This window comes from Anomaloglossus baeobatrachus, chromosome 4 (assembly GCF_048569485.1).
Source record: "Anomaloglossus baeobatrachus isolate aAnoBae1 chromosome 4, aAnoBae1.hap1, whole genome shotgun sequence".
Lineage (NCBI taxonomy): Eukaryota > Metazoa > Chordata > Amphibia > Anura > Aromobatidae > Anomaloglossus > Anomaloglossus baeobatrachus.
In genome coordinates, this window is record NC_134356.1 from 331,464,480 (window position 1) to 331,484,572 (window position 20,093).

Genomic DNA, 20,093 nt, shown 5'->3' on the forward strand with positions numbered 1-20,093 from the left:
ATTGCGCTCTGAACAAATTTTTTTTTAATTGAGGCAGTGCAGATCTGCAATTTTTTTTTCATGCCAAATTGGAATGAGGAAAAAAAAAATCGCAGCATGCTGTGTTTGGCAGCCTATATCAGATAACATTCACCTATACAAGTCTATGGGTGCACGTGAAACATCGGACTGCACCTGGATGACATCCCAGTGCAGTTCGATATATGCAGAGATAGGCAATGGAGAAGATAGAGAGATGAATCACTCCTTCTCCTCACCTGGGCTTCCTTTCTTGCATGTGAGAGAATCAGAGCACAGTAGAGTGACACTCTGCTCACGCTCACAGCAGAGTTTGAGTTAAGAGTCATTAGCACATCGCATCCTAAGCTCTAGCGTTGGATACTATACACTAGTGTGATCCCAGCCTTAGGCCTCCGACACACAACCGTGCCGCTGATACGTGTTTGCCATTTTTTGCACGTACCGGCGGCATGGAGACACGTTCAGCAATGCTACCCTATTGTAGCAGGCACACACACGTAAAATGACACGGAACGTGTGAGTTTTTACATGTGTGCGTTTTTCTACACGCTGACATGTCAGTGTTTTCTCCAGCAGCACGGGTGTCACACGGCCCGCACCCGTACCACACGGATGTAATGTGGATGCGGTCCCGTGTGACACGCGCCGGAGAAAACACACGTGTCAGAGAGAAAAAAAAAAAAACCTTAACTCACCTTCTCCAGCCCTCCTGTCTCTGCCGCTGCTGTCACTTTCTGCCGACCGCCGCTCATTATTCTCATTTATTATTCACTTCACTGCCTGGCAGCAGCAGCAGCAGGGAGACGGGAAGGCTGGAGCCGAAGATCAGCACCACGGACAGCAGGAAGGACCACGTGAGTATGTAAATAACCTGTTCTCCGTATGTTATCACGGATAGCATGCGGAGAACACACGTTGCCCGCACTTACCAGAGACACGTACTTACCTGCACGCAACACGCAGGGGAAATACGTGTCTCTCGGCACGTGCGTGATTTTCACGTGAGTGTGTCGGAGGCCTTAAACAAGTTATCCTGGAATTTCTATGGGAAAGTTTATTGTTGTTATACCTTTTGCTAAACAAAAGACTGTCTTACTTTCTGTTGGATCTTTATGGACTCAATAAACCTTTCTGTTTGCACAAAACACTGCATGACTGTGTGAAAGCTGCCACCTGAAAGCTGGTGAATCCCTATAATTGGAGTCTGAGATTCAGACGGAAATCACAAGGAGCCCAAGGGACTGCTGTGTGGAAACTGTATGCCCTGGGTGAAAGCAGCTACAGCATTGCAAACACGGGCAGCAAGCATGGAGGAGCTGATTAAGCAGATGGTTCAGGTACAGAAGCTGCAAAAGCAGCAGCAACTGTCCGGGCCAGGGAAATGGCATGTTCCGCCAGTCAAAGTGATAGTATTCATGTGAGGCAAATATGACTGGATGCCTTGCAGAAAATGACTCTGGAGGACAATATTGAGGCTTTTCTGACTGTCAGAGAGAGAGGCAGAGAGAAACTGCTCCCATAGCAATTGGCATGGGTCCTGACGCTGTATGTTACTGGTGAACCACAGAAGGTATTCAACGACCTTGACCTGCAGGATGCCAAGGAGAAAGGCAAGCTACAGGCAGAAATTTTGGCCTGTTTGAGCGTTACCATGGCAGTCAGGGCACAGCAGGTGCACCACTGGGGCTATTATAGGGAAAAGCCTCCCTCGTCCCAGATGTTTGACCTCCTGCACCTGGCCAAAAATGTCTGCTGCTGGAGACTTGCTCCCCTGCCCAGATGGTGGAGAGAGTGGTGATGGACCGGTTTATTCACTCACTACCTAAATATGTAGAAAGCTGGGTTGCTCAGTGAGGTCCCCAGAATGCAGATTACCTGGTGGGCCTTGTTGCAAGATACCCTACTCTGGAGAACTCCCTGAGCTGTCAAGAGAGGTCACCTGTCTGTGATACCCAAAAAAGGGAACCGAAGATCACCTCTGGGGCGCCCAAAGACCCAGTAAGAGTTAGAGCCAGGTTCAAGGGGTACATCTTATACTATTATCTGTTGGCGGTGTCGTGCCCCGGGTCATATATCTGCCAACTGACCTCTGACCTCAGAACCAATGGACTGCAGCATAGGCCAGCACTGCTCCTACTTTATCTACCCTGCCTGCAGTGTTGTTTATCATCCTGGCAAGGTGCCTCAGGTATGCTGGCTAACTGTGAAGGGTGTGCAAGTAACTGGACTTCTGGATTCCGGGAGTTTGATGACCCTGGTAGGGGTCACAACATGTGCCAATCCATGGGATGGTGGTTGGCATCAGGTGAGTTCATGGAGACAAGAGGAACCTATTGGTGGTCCGGGTTGACATAGCCACAGACTATGGTTCTAAGTCCCAAAAAGTGGGAAGGGTAAAAAACTTGTCGCACTCTGTAATTATTGGAATTGATTTTGCTCTGTTTCGGGATTAGTGGGGAAAAGAGGTATTGCCTGGTAGTTCAAATGACAACCGGTTACAGCAATGAAAACTTTGTCACATGCCGCAGCCTACAGTTTGCCATTATCTGTACAGGTTTGCAATAAGGGGGTTGAAGCATCTTCTAAAAGTCAATATCACTGAGCGGGAGGTGTCCAGGGAAAACTTTGGAACCGCCCATCTTAGGGACTTACATTTAAAAGGTGCTCTGAAAAAGTAAATGGGTCTAATATTGTTCCCTCATGGCCGGAACCTGGTAGGCTCTGCATCTGGCTAGCCATAATGGTCTGTTATGTTAAGAGCCCACAGTGATGGTACAAGTAAAAGAGTGCCTCCTCAATGCTCATGTAAGACAACTGAAGCCTCGGGATCGTATACTTGTGAGGGTTCCCATAGTGGGGTGAAGGGTCTTTGTCAAGTGCAGGGAGCCTATGAAGTGATGACAGAAGGTGCCCAAGCCCTGGCTTTGGGAAGAGAGGGAGGGTAATATAGTAAAGCCAGGTAGGACTAGGTTAATTCCAAGCTCTGTAGGGTTTGCTTAGATGCACCTGCCTAGCTTTTTTCTAGAACCTGGGTGTTCAATGTGCTAGGAGAATCAGTTTATTGCTGACCAAAACTGAGCAGAGAGAAGTGGCTGAGTGTGAAGGTGAAAAGACCTACTATCTGTTGCTTAGTCTCCGCCAGAAGCTCTTAAGAGCAGGACTGAGATTTAAATGGGTGAGCCTGTACCTCTTATGGGAATATTTATTGTCATGGCATACGTTTTTGCTGGAGAGAAGACTGTCTTACTTTCTTTTGGAAGCTTATGGACTCAATAAAATGTTTGCACCAGAAACTGTGGACCTGTGTGAACGCTGCCACCTGAATGCTAGTGAATTCCTACTATATATACACACACACAAAGTGTAAATATATATGCATACACATATGTATATACACACACACTACGTATATACAGCTCATAATACATCTAGGGAGCTATGTGGGGGCTCACACTGTATACAGGGGGCAAGGTGAGGGTTCATATTGTGTTAAGGGGGCTATGTGAGGGCTCATATTGTATATAGGGGCTATGTGCAGGCTGATAATTTAGGGGGCAATATGAGGGTTCATACTATATATAAAGAGATATATGGGGGCTCATCCTGTATATAGCGGCTTATGCAGTGACTCATGCTGTATATAGAAGCCTATGTGGCACATACTGTATCTAGGAAGGTAAGAAAAATCCAGCATCGGAGTCCAGGAAATATAAAAATACATACAAAATTTATTAGAAATACATTAAAAAGTCCATCATGTAGAAAATAAAGTCCATGATCAGGGCAGAGTACGCGTTCCGTCCTTACACTAACTCAGAGTTAGAGTAAGGACACAAAAGTCAGAAACGCATCCTCTGCCCTGATCATGATGGACTTTTTAATGTACTTCTATTAAATTTGTACGTATTTTTATATTTCCTGGACTCCGATGCTGGATTTTTCTTACCTTGGATTTTAGCCTGCTGACACTTTCGTCTGTGCACAGTCCGGTTTGGTGTGTCTCCTGGTTGGGTGAGCTCAACAAACTTTTTTTCTTCTCATGTATCTAGGGAGGTAATATAAGGGCTCATACTGTATATAAGGGACTATGTGAGGGCTCATACTATATATAGGGAGCTATTTGGGGGCTCATACTGTATGTACGTAGGGGCCTGTGTGATGCGTCATACTGTATAAAGGGGCTATGTGTACGCTCATACTGTATATAAGGGATATGAGCATACTTAATTTATTATTTTAGCGTTAAAAAAAAACAGAAGTTTGCAGAAAATAATTTGGAGAGTTTTGTCACCATTTTCCAAGGCCCTTTACGTTTTCATATTTTGGTCGACGGAGCTGTGTTATATTTTAATTTTTACGTGGAGAGACGACATTTTTATTAATACCATTTTGGGATAGATATAACGTTTTGATTGCTTGTTACAGCATTTTTTGTGATAATGCAGTGACCCAAAAAAGCTATTTTGGCATTAATTTTTTTTTGTTTACAGTGTTTACCAATCGTATTAATTATTTTTATATTTTGATAGATCCCACTTTTCTGCACCCGGCATTACACATGTGTATTTTATTTAATTATTTTTATGTTTAATTGGGAAAAAAGGTGGTGATTTGAACATATATGGTTTTGTTTTATTGCTTAAAACATTTCTTTTTACTTTCAGTGTTTTTGATATTCCCTTAAGGCTTCTCCGCTTCCGACATGCGTCATAAATATACGGCGTATGTCAAGAAGGGGTTAATATTGGGCAGAATTAATTTCAGCACATTAGTTTGGCCTTCATACTAATCACGGTCTTTCATGTGGAGCCTTGGGAAATTTAATTTTCTATCCCTGATGTATTATGTATAGTGCCGTGTTATGTATAGCACCGTACATAAGGGGAAAAAAATGTGTGTGGTGCTCTCTCTCTCTCTAATTTTGCATCTAAGACGTGCACGAGGGCACCTGTGTATGAGTCACATGACCTATCATACTATCTATCAAAAGGGAGTCATGTGACATGTCACATGATGCATCAGGGATGGGGGCATGCCTTCTAAACTGCCCTGGGCACTGGCTACTTTTAAACCACCTCTGTGCCCAGCCAACTACCTGACTTTAAATCCAACAGAAAAATGTATGGAAGGGACTTAAGCTCAGAGTTCATAGAGGGAGCCCATGGAACCTTCAGAATTTGAAGAGTGCTTGTGTGGAAGAATGGGCCAAATCACACCTGAACAGTGCATGTTACTTGTTTCTCCATAAAGGAGGCATCTTGAAGCTGTCATCACGAAAAAAGTCTTTTGTACAAAGTATTACATACATTTCAGTAAGTGTATCAATACTTTTTCCTTGTGTCATTTCTTATTATTACACATAATTTATGGAGATCTATGGTTTGATTTCTTTGCCTGTGTGGATTGGATGGGTTGTTACATCTGGTGACAAATTCATGTCAATAGCAGCTTTTAGAAATATATTTACTTAGAAAATTGGTGACGTGTTCAATAGTTATTTCACCCCCTGTATATTCCTCTGTGTATATATAATGCTAAACATTCAGATTACATAATAGCATATCCATCATCCTTTATTCTGCTCTAGGATGTGGTCTACATTTTTTGTTCACACCAACTATTCAAATAACATATATGACATTCAATTATCTTAAAAAGATATTAAACCTTTAAAACAAAGAATGATAATAATGTGATATATAATAAAAATGCCCCATATTGAATAACCAGCAAGACTTTCTGCAAGCTGGAGAAACAAGTTTGCTGTAATCTTGCAGACATAGAGGACTCGTGTCGCCCAATGTCTATCATCTTTGGATGGAGACCGGCTGGTATCAGCATTGAGTATGACATTTCTGCTGAACTTCAATCTTTAGAGAAAAGTGCTGGTGCTTAGTTCCCAGTTGGCTTTAATGAACACAATAAGCTGAGCACTGCTGAAGAATCAGACGGACACATTTGTATATAGCAGTCCTATATAATATATGAGCAACTAGTTGACTAATTGATCAGTCACAAATCAAAATTACCTATAAAAAAAAATGAGAAGGTTGACGTAAAAATCACCAACAGCATACATTGCCATCCATGTGCTGTCCGTGATTAACCCCTTCAGCCCCCGGGCACTTTCCGTTTTTGTTTTTTGTTCCCTTTCTTCCGAGAGCAGTAACCTTTTTTATTTTTCCATCAATCTTGACATATAAGGGCTTGTTTTTTGCGGGACGAGTTGTACTTTTAAATGAAACCATAAGTTTTACCATATAGTGTACTGGAAAACGACAAAAAAATTCCAAGTGCGGAAAAATTGCAAAAAAAAAAGCGTGATCGTACAATAGTTTTTGGGATATTTTATTCACTGTGTTCATTATATGGTAAAACTGATGTATCTATGTGATGCCTGAGGTCGGTGCGAGTTTGTAGACACCAAACATGTATAGGTTTACTTGTATCTAAGGGGTTAAAAAAAAATTCACAAACTTGTCCAAAAAAAGTGGCGCACGTTTTGCGCCATTTTCCAAAACCCGTAGTGTTCTCATTTTTCGGGATCTGAGACTCAGTGACAGCTTATTTTTTACGTCTCGACCTGACGTTTTTAACGGTACCATTTTTGCGCAGATGCTACGTTTTGATCGCCTGTTATTGCATTTTGCGCAGAATTTGCGGCAACCAAAAAACGTAATTTTGGCGTTTGGAATTTTTTTGCCGCTACGCCATTTACTGATCAGATTAATTGATTTTATATTTTGATAGATCGGGCATTTCTGAACGCGGCGATACCAAATGTGTATATTTTTTATTTTTTTAACCCTTTCATTTTCAATGGGGTGAAAGGGGGGTGATTTGAACTTTTAGGTTTTTTATTTTTTTTAAAACTTTTTTTTTTTACTTTTTTTTTATTTTACTAGTCCCCCTAGGGGGCTATAGCGATCAACAATCCGATCGCTCTTATCCATCTGCTGATCACAGCTATACAGCTGTAAACAGCAGATACAGTCACTTCTTGTTTCACCCTGCTCCGAGCCGGGTGAAAACGAAAGTGAAACTTCGTAGCTGCAGGAGTCATCACAAGACCCTGTGCTACGATGGCAACCACCGAAAGTCACGTGATCATGTCACGTGACTTCCGGTGGGGGCGGGGTAAGTAACTGTCATGGCGGTGCCCATATACATATCGCTGCCAGATTTTGGCAGCGAAATGTAAGGGGTTAATGGCTGCAGGTGGAAGCGATTCCACCCGCGGCTAGCAGGCACACATGTCAGCTGTTGAAAACAGCTGATATGTGCGCAGATCGCCGCCGCCTGCCCACGGCAGGGGGCGGGGATTAACGGCACACGATCCATGACGTACCCAGTACATCATGGGTCGTTAAGGGGTTAACATTTGTAATGGGTAGAAGTTCTGCAATTTTTTTTTTCTTCACTCGTGAAAATCACTGAAAAAACACTCATGGCAAAAACTGTCACACTGACTAAACACTGAAAAAATTGGATCCAAAACAGTAATGTAAATCAGTTGGTTTTTTTTTGCATAATTTCTGTATACCACAAAAATCACTGATGGCTGAATACTGAAATTGGGGTATACAATATGGGGTGGTGGGGGGTAATTCTACGGTGCTATGTTGTCGTTTCTGTAAAAATATTGGGCCACAAGGGGGCATAAAGAACAATGTACATTTGTACATCCAATTTTAGAAAATGAGAATAAGCCAAGTAGTTTTTGATGGAAGTAAGCATGAGGCAGTTTCTGGGGAATGTTGCTAATGGGGCAACATCAAAAAAGTGCTTAACACCGACTGTAGACAATTCTGCTAACTGAGACATGGGAAAATGCAAATAAAAAGGTTGCTTACTAGGGATGATCGAATATCATAAATATTTGGCAATATTCGGTTTTGCGAATATCCGACGAATAGGTCGCCGCTATGTGAATATTCTATGCGCAATGTAAGTCTATGGGAAGCCCGAATAGTTGCTATTCGTCAACTATTCGGGTTTCCCACAGACTTACATTGCGTATCGAATATTCGCAAATAGTTGAATAGCGGCGACCTATTCGTTGAATATGGGCGTTGCCGAATATTTGATGTATTCGATCATCCCTATTGCTTACCCTAAATTCATTCATACCCCAGAAAGCTGCTACCACACACAAAGTGCTAACTTTGGCAGATGTCAGGACCATGTGTGTGCCAGTGGGCCTCCATATCACATGCCCAATACCTGCCTAGCACCCTGGTGGGCCAACTATGAGCAGTTTTTCAAAACTAAAGCAGAAATACTAATTGGTACCTGCCTCCGAGGGGTCACACTGCTTACCTTGTAGCCCACATATTTGTATTCTTGCTTTATAAAGGCTCTTATTAAATCTATTTCTAATAGCAGAAGACCTTTAAAACTTAATGGAAAAACAATCGCTGCTGTATTGCTATTACAATACTTAACTCTGAGTATTCTTCCTACCCATCTTACTGGCCAATCTTACCATGTTTTGGAACTGGGCAGCCATGCAGAATAGCTTTATTAAGCAGAATGCTGAGAGCAGCCTTAACAATCGCCTGTTGACCTTGGCTTGGAGTTTTTGTGGCTGTAACATGTCCGAGAACAGAGGCCCTTTTTGATGTGGCAATGGACAGGATTGCTTCCTGGACTTTTGGAACTATTACTGCATTCCACAATTTTGACATCCACCTATAACAACATATTAGGTTTCGTTCTAGGTTATTGAAGGACTGTTAACCACTTCTATAACTTATTAGGATAATCAGACATGGAAAGAATAATATATTAAAAGTTTCGTAAGTAATGGTCTATAAAACATTCTCATGAATTTATTAAACCAATAGATATAAAAGAAATCCAAGAAATATATGCTAAAGTGTTGTTATAAGCAGAACAAGAAATATTAATAGCTGAATTTAGGATAAGAAGGTAATATTTTAACCCAGCATTGGAGTGAAGTATCAGAAATGTGGACTTACTTCACCATTATATGAAGATTTCCTGGTACTATTGGGCAAGACATAAATGGCTGCGGGCCGATAAGGGCCTCTGGAGTGCCCAAGCGGGACAAGCAGGAGTTCAGCTGGTGCCAAACCGTGTATATCCAGTCAGTGCCTCTGCATAAAGGGTCACAGGGTGAAGGTAGTTTACCTTTGAACTAAAAAAATACAATAGATTATTTATTTTATTTCACGATATAAAAGTATATAAAATGAATGCTTACTTTAAACTGAGTGTATAAAATCAAGTGAGGCCTGGTGCCTCCACAATGCACAGTAAATGACTAACAGGACACTGTGTCTGAATAGTAAAAATGCCCCCTATACAATCTGCTTACAGCATTTGCACATTGACTGTGATTGATACATTTAAGGCTCCATTAGGATTATGTTTTTGAAGAATATGCCAGGAAAAAACTCACGGATTTAACAAAGAGCATATTGCATATTACCGTATTTTTCGCTTTATAAAGGTGGCTTTACACACTGCAACATCGCAAACGACATCGCTGTAACGTCACCGGTTTTGTGACGTAATAGCGACCTCCCCAGCGACATTGCAGTGTGTGAAACACACCAGCGACCTGGCCCCTGCTGTGAAGTTGCTGATCGCTACAAATCGTTCAGGACCATTCTTTGGTCCTTTGTTTCCCGCTGTGCAGCATGATCGCTAGAAAGTCTCAGTGTGTAAAGGGGACTTTACAGCGACTTCGTTAGCGACTTCCCTTTCAAAAAGCTGCTTTACAACGTCCCCAAAGACTAGCTAGGTCGTTCTGCAAGTCCGGATCGCTGTTGCATCGTTGGCCAGGTTTGCCCGTTTGACAGCTCACCAGAGAATTTGTAGCGATCCCGGCCAGGTTGGGATCGCTGGTGGGATCTCTAGAAAGTCTCAGTGTGTAAAGGGGCCTTAAGACGCACCTGATTATAAGACGCACCCCCAAATTTGGTGAAGGAAAAGAGAATTTTTTTTTAATGTTAAATGGGGTCCATCTTATAATGCCAGTGTCCCTCTAACAAATCATATAGGGTATATGTCCCTCATAGCCCCCCATCCTAAAATTAGCCCCCCTTAATCTGGATATGGCCCCCTTATATTGAATATAGCCCCCTTGTGCTGGGACACAGCCCCCATACAGCTGCCCATGGCCCCTATAGATGGCACATCTCCCCTGTGTTAGATATGCCCCCATGCTGCTGCCCATAATAAAATAAAACACTCTTTCCTTAGCTTCTCAGCGCTGTCCCTCTTCGAATCTCCCACCTCGCAGTTGAGCTCCAGCTTCCTCCACTTCCTGGTTCTTGCTGCCGGTTGTGTGATCGGCACGGCAGAGTGATATCCTCTCTGCGTGCCTTATCACAGACAGCAGCAGCAGGAGACGGGAGATCAGCACTGGAGGTAAGTAAAGCTTTTTTATTTTACTATGGGCAGCAGCACGGGGGCCATATCTAACACAGAGGGGATCATGTGCGATCAAAGGAGGGCGCAGGCAGATATAATATGCCCCGCTGCCCCAGCCCCTCAGCGCGATGCAATTTCAGCACCACGCTGCTGATGGACAGCGGCTGTGCATATTATATGAGCGGGAGCAGGAGATCAAAGGCTGCTGCCCGCAGCTTCACCAGCTCCAAGCACCGCTCCACAGCTGACCCTGCAGTGTATTATATATATATATATATATATATATATATATATATATACCCCCCCCCGTATATTCGGATTATAAGACGCACCCCCTACTACCCCCTACTTTCCCCCAAAACTTGGGGGAACAAAAGTGCGTCTTATAAAGCGAAAAATACGGTATATGCTTTTTTTCCTGTATAGGAGAGGAAAGTACGGGTTAAGCCGCGCTGGAACCACAGGAGCCAAGGGTTAATAAATTCCTTTTTATTTGTTCACAGGCCTTTATTAACCCTTGACTCCTGTGGTTCCAGCGCGACTTTACCCGTACTTTCCCCTCCTATATTGAACCATTTTCGGGGCTGCTGCTGACTACCACCATTACATACGCTACAAGCACTTGTGACTTTCACAACTGAATCAGGTGAGTACTAATACAGTAGTACCCTCATTATCCCTACCGGGTAAGACCCTATTGCGCTCTTTTATCCACAGCTCCTCATCTATGCTTTTTTCCTGGGGAGTGTGGCTCATACTTGTACCATGGTGCTACAGCATCCTATACATTTTTTGTGTAAAACTAACAAATAGGGGCCAAAACAACTTTTTTTCCAGCTTCCACCCTGCTAATGGAACATGCTTGCTATGTAGCTCAGGAGCTTTTCCTGACATCAATCCAAAGTGGAGACCAAAAACAGAATGTGAACCACAAGTTTCCAGAAAACTTAGAAAGTTTGACTTATCATATGACCTTATAGGTTATCATATGACCTTTTAGGTCATGGACAACTGACTCACAGGTCTAGAATGGAATATACACTGTGCGAGCATATGCAAGTAAAGGATGACATGACCACCACAAAGCAGAGTTTAGCAAACCTTATGTCAAGGAACCTTAACAGGTCATGTCCAACAATAAAAACACGTGGTAATTATCATTATTAGATTGTTTTTTAAGAAAATTCCTAAAGGGAATATGTTACAAGGCTTTTTCTACTGAGAGCAACATGATGAAGAGACCCTGATTCCAGTGATGTGTCACTTACTGAGCTGTTTGCTGTCATTTTGATACAATTACTGATTTCTCTGCTGCAGGTTTACATATTCTCTATATGCTGAGCTCTGGATAATCCCACTTACAACACTGATTGGCAGTGTACACTGTGCATAGGCAGAAAGCTGCCAATCAGTGGTAAAAGTGTAGTTATACAGAGCTAATGAATAAGCATGACTATATGAAAGAAGGTTTACTAGTCTTCTGTAGTGAAAAACTCCTGCTGATAAAACTACAGCAGGCGGCCCAGTAAGTGACACATCACTGGAATCTGGGTCTCTGTCTCTACATTATGCTGCTTTCAGATTAGTTGGGAAAAACCTGTTGACAGAATCAGCCTTGACCAAGGGTTTGGGCAAACTTCTATAATGCAATGGACACAAAAGGGAAAGTAGCAATAATGATAGAAATGGAATGTACTGGACAGATCAGATTTCCTTGAGTACTAATAACCAAAGTATATGACTTTAGCAGGGGTGATGTTTCTGATGTTGATTAGTCTATATGTCCAGTGAACATCTGGTAACCAGGCTTGACAATTTTATATTTTCTGGACAGCTTCACAAAAAATCATGGACAGACAGCTTTTTTTCACGGACACATTAGGTGACTATACTCATTAGGATTATATTATATATTATACATGTCAATATCAAGGACGCATCCATTTTTTTTTTTTTTTTTTTTTTTTTTTTTTACAGACAGTGGGAAAAGTGTCCTATTTTTTACAGACTCTCTAGTAATTTCTGGACTGTGGCAACCCTGCTGGCAACATGCTATGATTTATTAAAACCATGACGTGCATTTATGTATCATGTGACTCGCAGTAACTCCTATTTTCAGGAAACTAAATTAGTGTGGTTCATATTTGACCAATACATTTGAGTTAGAAGGGTCTCTTAGTAATTAGGTGATCACATAATATTCGACATTTAGTACCCAAAGCCGTAACAAGGCAGGATCCAGCAGCAAGGGATCAACTCCCCTGCAGCACTACCACAAGGGAAATGAAGTATTGCACACATTCTGCATGGCATTCTACCTAAGAAAGCCCCAACAATATATTTCAGCACCAGTCACTGAAAATGAAAATACAAATGCATTATCCAGTATTCTCATAGGAGGTATTCAAAGGGCACCCACAGATAATGGCCTCAAAATATGCAATTGTTTGCTATCATATTATTAGAAGATATGGCACAAAATCTAAACGTAATCTCATTACTGCAAATCTTAGATGTCTTACATTTTATAGATTGGTAATAAGAACTTTCCAATAGCTGATATGCACAATGTGACGGTAAAAATGTTGCATAAAACGCTCATTTGTCTTATAAGCGCAGCAAGTAATGATCAATAGTTCTACATCGTAGCTGTGCGGAGGCTGAAAATCAATTGTGACATTTCTCCAGGATCCACACCTCTTACTAAGGATGATGTGATTTAAGAAAAAAAGCAATGGTGTTTAACCGTTTCACAATTGTGATGCAAATACATTATGTATCAAAGTGGAAATATTCTGTGCAAATTTTTTTTGGGGGGGACTGAACATTAACTCCTTCATGACCTTGCACGTACCAATTAGTCCAAGGTCATGTCGCTCCCCTTTGATGCGGGCTCGCACACTGAGCCCACGTTTGCGCGATCTGATCAGCCGACATGTGCCTCTAACGATCCACCCGCTCCTGTTAATTAGTTAAATCCCGCCTGCTGTCAATCTCACACAGCGAGATTTAACACATGAAGGCGGGGAGTGCGTCATTCTCCACTACCATCAGCGGCCCTCTGACGTGATCGTGCTGCACCGATCGGTTGTAATGACAGTCAGGGGTCAGCTGATGATACCTGTCACTGTCATGATGTACGGTATTTCCTATGATCCGGCGCATTCACAGGAATACAGCATTTGTGCTGTACAAAGCAGTGCTGAAGCATCGCTCTCTACAGCACAAGCGATCAGACTTATGCAGTTTCAAGTCCCCTAAGGGGACTAGTAAAAACAATAAAGGGGGGGGGGAATGTAAATATTTTTTAAAAAATAAAAACAAACATTCAAATCACCCCCTTTTGCCCCATCGAAAATGGCAAAGTTCAGAAATGTCCGATTTATAAAAATATAGAATAAATTAACACGATCGGTAAACAGCATAACAAAAATAAAATAAATAAAAAGATCAAAATCACGGGGGATTTTTGGCCGCAGCAACAATGGAATAAAATGTAATAAAAGGCGATCAAACCATTGGCTCTACCCCTAAATTTTATTTGTAAAAACGTCAGCTCAGAGCGCAAAAAAAAAGCCATCAAACAACCCCAGATCCCGAAAAATGAGAACCCTACTGTTCTTGGAAAATGAACAATGGAACCAAAAACAAGATTTATTTCTTTTTTTACAAATTTCAGATTTTACACTAATTAAATAAAAAAAAACAAAAAAACTATATATATGTTTGGTATCTATGAACTCGTACTGACCTGGGGAATCATATTACCAGTTTAGTTTTACCATATAGTAAACGTGGTAAATAAAAAAAAAACTAAAAACTATTGTGGAATTGCACTTTTTTGCAATTTCACCACACTTGAAATCCCCCCCCCATTTCCTAGTACTCTATATTGTAAAAAAGTACAACTTGTCCTGCAAATGACGGAAAAATAAAAAGCTATGGTTCTTGTGAAAAGGGGAGGAAAAAACGAAAAACAAAAAATGGTTGCGTGGTAAAGATTAAGGTCAATCTTTGAACAAAACTAAAGTCAAAAATTTGCAGTATGCTCTGTTGATCAATCATGGTGTGCCCATGTCAGATAGTTGTGCTGCTGACCTCTTCTTTAATGAATTCCTTGATTAGTAACTGGGTCAAGAAAGTAGAAAGTTACAGCAGCCATTTTTTTAGCTGCTATAATAAATATAGAATATCAATTTCCACTCAAGCTATGGCAATTAGGGATGGATCAAATATCTATAGTGATCTGCAAAATGAACTGTAAGATAATTTTTATAGATTATAACAATTAAGCTGATACCTTCTGTAAAACCTTCCTCTTCAAAACCTTCTGGAGTAAACTGTGCATTGGCTCTCCATCCCACCTTAGCTGAACCCAACGGAAATGCTGCTGAACTAGTAGTTCAGATCCTTGCAGACGAGATCTTCCCACTGTACCCATCAAAAAGCAATCTTCATGGAAGTAGTATGCCTCGGACACTCCATTTGCTAAAACAGCACAAACATTAAATTAATAGTGATAACCACAACTGTCCAACATTAACCAGCAGAAACAATGTCCTAATCGGTAATTACCTTTCTGAACACAAAATGCATTTTCCAAGCCTCGGTTTTCTAAGGAAGACATTAAATCTCCAAGCAGTTCCAACATGGAAACCTTTTCCAATTTTTCCAGAACAATAATGGTTTTCTTCTTAGCTGGAGGTGTATTAGTAACTGGAATCAGGCAACCTGAACAGAAAGCAGTCAACTAATGTAAATGAAAAAATAGCCCTGTAATAACCTAAGAAAACGTAAGAAAAATTGCTAGTAACACTAATCACAAATTCAGACATGTTCAAGCAATAATGAATTTCTGGTAATAACCAGCATGTTTTTGGTTACCAATTATTTTTGGATCGCCAACTGAAATACATAAAATTAATTTTGTGAGTATATTGCTTTGATCGGCTATTATCTGCTAACCTTTTGGTTTCTTTCTCAGAGATCAGCAGAATGGGCAAAAATATGACCCCAATCAATGTTTTTCCAGACAGAATAGTGCATATGCACGTATGGCTACGTCTGGCCTTACAAACTCACTGAGCTGTGGTACCGAGTACAGCCGAAAATATGGATAATTATTGCTTGATTATGTATTCCTTGAAAACCACTAAGATTTCAAACATAGTTCAAAGGAGTTGTAAGCTATACACTGCAGGCTGGTTAAAGTGTGTTCATTAGGATTGAGGTACAGAGTGTGGTGCATGAAGCACAGTGCAAACATTTTTAAGCCTTTAACCCCTTCAGCCCCAAGCCTATTTTGACCCTAAAGACCAGGCCATTTTTTGCAATTCTGACCAGTGTCACTTTATGAGGTTATAACTCTGGAACGCTTCAGCGGATCCCGGTGATTCTGAGATTGTTTTTTCGTGACATATTGGGCTTCATGTTAGTGGTAAATTTAGGCCGATATTTTTTGCATTTCTTTGTGAAAAAAACGGAAATTTAGCGAACATTTTGAAAATTTGGTAATTTTCAAACTTTGAATTTTTATGCTCTAAAACCAACGAGACATATGACACAAAATAATTAATAAATAACATTTCCCACATGTCTATTTTACATCAGAACAATTTTGGGAAAAAAAAAAAAATTTAAGGAAGTTATAGGGGTTCAAAGTTTATGAGCAATTTCTCATTTTTACAACAAAATTTACAAAGCCACTTTTTTTTAGGGACCACATCACATTTGAAGCAATTTTGAAAGGTCTACATGACACAGAACACCCAAAAGTGACACCATTCCAAAAACGGCACCCCTCAGGCTACTCAAAACCACATTCAAGAAGGTTATTAACCCTTCAGGTGCTTCACAGTAACTAAAGCAATGTGGAAGGAAAAAATGAACATTTTACTTTTTGCAACAAAAATGTTAATTTAGCCTCAAATATTGCATATTCACAAGGGTAGCAGGATTAAATGAACCCCCAAAATTTGTTGGGCAATTTCTACTGAACACGCAGATACCTCATATGTGGCGAAAAACCACTGTTTGGGCGCACGGCAGGACTCGGAAGGGAAGGAGCGCCATTTGACTTTTTTGAACAGAAAATTAGCTGGAATCGTTAGCCGCACCATGTTGCGTTTGGAGAGCCCCTGAGGTGCCGAAACAGTGGAGCTCCCCCACATGTGACCCCATTTTGGAAACTAGACCGCTCATGGAATTTATCTAGATGTTTATTGAGCACTTTGAGCCTCTGGGGGCTTCACAAAAGTTAATAGAGTTGAGCTGTGAAAATAAAAAAAATTTTTTTACCACAAAATTGTTACTTCAACCAGGTAGCTTTTTTTTTCACAAGGGTATCAGGAAAAAATTGCACCATAAAATGTATTGTGCAATTTCTCCTGAGTACACAGACACCTCATATGTGGTGGAAATAAAATGTTTGGGCGCACAGCAGGGCTCGGAAGGCAAGGAGCGTCATTTGACGTTTCAAACGCAAAATTGTCTGGGATAATTAGCGTATTCCATGTTGCGTTTGGAGACCCCCTGAGGTGCCGAAACAGTGGAGCTCCCCCACATGTGACCCCATTTTGGAAACTAGACCCCCACGGCATAGAAAAAAAAAAACAGCGGAAGATGGGGGGGCAGCAGATGGGGGGGCAGCGGCATATAAAGGGAGCATCTGTGATTGTGAGACGGCGGCTGGGATAGGGTGGGGGCGGATGGGAGAGGGCGCAGTGGATGCAGGAGCGGCAGAGGATGGGGGGAGGGGGCGGGTGGGGGGGATGGGTGGGAAGGGGAGTGGGAGGTGAGATTGGGGATAGTTACCCTACAGGATGGATCTAGGCAGCTGGATCACAGGAGATGAAGGAGGCAGCAGATCGGGGAGGGTGAGAGGTGGGGGAGGGAGCGCAGCGCAGATCACGGAGGAGACAGGTGAGCAGAGCACAGATCACGGAGGAGACAGGTGAGCAGAGCACAGATCACGGAGGAGACAGGTGAGCAGAGCACAGATCACGGGGGTGAGAGGTGAGGGAGAGCGGACAGCAGATAACGGGGTGACAGGTGAGGGAGCACAGATCACGGGGGTGAGAGGTGAGAGAGCGCAGATCACGGGGGAGACAGGTGAGCAGAGCGCAGATCACGGGGGTGAGAGGTGGAGGGAGAGTGGACAGTAGATCACGGGGGTGACAGGGGAGGGAGCACAGATCACGGCGGTGACAGGGGAGAGCGCACATCACGGCGGTGACAGGGGAGGGAGCGCACATCACGGCGGTGACAGGGGAGGGAGCGCACCTCACGGCGGTGACAGGGGAGGGAGCGCACCTCACGGGGGTGACAGGGGAGGGAGCGCACATCACGGGGGTGACAGGGGGGGGAGCGCACATCACGGGGGTGACAGGGGAGGGAGCGCACATCACGGGGGTGACAGGGGAGGGAGCACAGATCACGGGGGTGACAGGGGAGGGAGCACAGATCACGGCGGTGACAGGGGAGGGAGCGCACATCACGGCGGTGACAGGGGAGGGAGCGCACATCACGGTGGTGACAGGGGAGGGAGCGCACATCACGGCGGTGACAGGGGAGGGGGCGCACATCACGGCGGTGACAGGGGAGGGGGCGGGTAGCTGACCACGGGGGTGAGAGGTGGGGGGGAGCGTGCAGCACATCACGGAGGGGAGGGGAGGGGGCGAGCAGCACATCACGGAGGGGAGGGGCGAGCAGCACATCACGGAGGGGAGGGGGCGAGCAGCACATCACGGAGGGGAGGGGGCGAGCAGCACATCACGGAGGGGAGGGGCGAGCAGCACATCACGGAGGGGAGGGGCGAGCAGCACATCACGGAGGGGAGGGGGCGAGCAGCACATCACGGAGGGGAGGGCAGGGGGCGAGCAGCACATCACGGAGGGGAGGGGGCGAGCAGCACATCACGGAGGGGAGGGGGCGAGCAGCACATCACGGAGGGGAGGGGAGGGGGCGAGCAGCACATCATGGAGGGGAGGGGGCGAGCAGCACATCACGGAGGGGAGGGGGCGAGCAGCACATCACGGAGGGGAGGGGGCGAGCAGCACATCACGGAGGGGAGGGGAGGGGGCGAGCAGCACATCACGGAGGGGAGGGGAGGGGGCGAGCACCGATCACGAGGGGGAGGGGCCGGGCAGCAGATCGGAGGGAGCGGTGGCACTATGACAGATGGAGGAGGACAGGGTGCACGATCCCTGTCCTCCTCCATCTGTCATAGTGCCACCGCTCCCTCCGATCTGCTGCACGGAGGTGAGGGGCCGGGCAGCAGATTGGGGGAACGGTGGCACTGTGGCAGATGGAGGGCGGCGGCGGCAGCGGATCGGGAGGTGTGGGGGTGAGGGTGCGGGCAGGAGATCGGGGAGACAGGTGGCAGATCACGGTGGGCAGCGGCGGCGGATCGGGACGCTTTTCGTACAGTGCAATGGCAGCGCGGCAACTTCCGGGTCCCATGCTCCGTCGCCCTGCCATTGCACTGTGTACACTCACTGTGCTCAGCGTGCTGCAGGGACAAGGGAAGCTGATGGGGGCGGTCACCGGCAACAGGTCCACTGTGATTGGAGAAATCGGTCACAAGGCCGATCTCTCCAATCAGAGCAGTGGAGCTGGGGGAGGGTGATCCAGTGAGGTCACCCAGCTCCAGCCAATGGCCAGTGCTACAGCTGCACTGGCCAGGGCTGGATTTCAATTGTTTCAGTCATTTTAAATGGCTGGAACATTACAGTGGCTGTGATTGGTTGAGCGGCGTTCGTCAGCCAATCACAGCCTCCGTAGGTCCGGGGAGGAGGCACCACCCCTCCTGAGGTCAGGTACAGGTCCCCTCCTCCCCGAATCTGCGGTTTATGTTACCGATCGCAGTCACCGGAGGCTCCGGTGTCGCGATTCCGCCATGACGGAAAGATCCGTCCTTGGTCGTTAAGGCCCAGGGCACAAGGACGGATCTTTCCGTCCATGGTCGTGAAGGGGTTAAGGGAATCTGTCAGCAGGTTTTTACTACCTCATCTGAGAGCAGCATGATGTAGACAAAGAGATCCTGAATCCAACAATGTATCACATAAATTACTGGGTGCAGCCATTCTGACACTATCAGAGTTATTTGCGTTATCATGTAGCAGAGCTCAGACACCTACCCCAGCCCACACCAGGCTCTCTAAGTACATTTCTATAAACAGGGAGGTGTCAATCACAGCAGGGGGTGTGCCCGACTAGCTGACCTCTAGCTGACATAGTCGGACAATGATAATCACTTGAAGCTAAAACAAACATAGCAGATAAACAACTGCACACAGTGTGATAAGAGATGCATCCCTGAAATCTCTTTTAAGTCCTACAGCATTCTGTCTTCAGATTACATAGCAAAACCTGCTGACAGATTTCCTTTAGGGTACTCTCACTCTGCCATATAAAATGAAATGAGTGCATTGTGAGAATAAAATCGCATTGTACTCAGAGTCAATGAGGTAGAGCAGATCTAGGAGTTCTTCCTCAGCTCAAATCAGACTGAACAAAAAAAATTGCATCATGGTGTGATTGCACTCCTCTTTCGGATACAACTTGTTAATGCAAGTCAATGGGTGCCAGAAGAAAAGCAGACGACACAAGCATGTCTGTGTGACGTCAATTTTTTATGGATACATCACTATTCTGTAGCAAAGAACACTGAA

The 20,093-nt window shown here is 44.1% G+C and overlaps 1 protein-coding gene across 1 annotated transcript in view; it reads right to left on the reverse strand.

Annotated features, from left to right (window-relative positions):
- CTTNBP2 (cortactin binding protein 2) overlaps nucleotides 1–20,093 on the reverse strand; it is a 245,981-nt gene that overhangs the window by 23,320 nt on the left and 202,568 nt on the right. The window contains exons 15-18 of the mRNA XM_075345037.1: nucleotides 14,998–15,153; nucleotides 14,723–14,910; nucleotides 9,003–9,181; nucleotides 8,507–8,712 (exon numbers count right to left, since the gene is read on the reverse strand). Coding sequence (XP_075201152.1) covers nucleotides 8,507–8,712; nucleotides 9,003–9,181; nucleotides 14,723–14,910; nucleotides 14,998–15,153 — 729 coding nt within the window. The remainder of the gene's footprint in view (nucleotides 1–8,506; nucleotides 8,713–9,002; nucleotides 9,182–14,722; nucleotides 14,911–14,997; nucleotides 15,154–20,093) is intronic.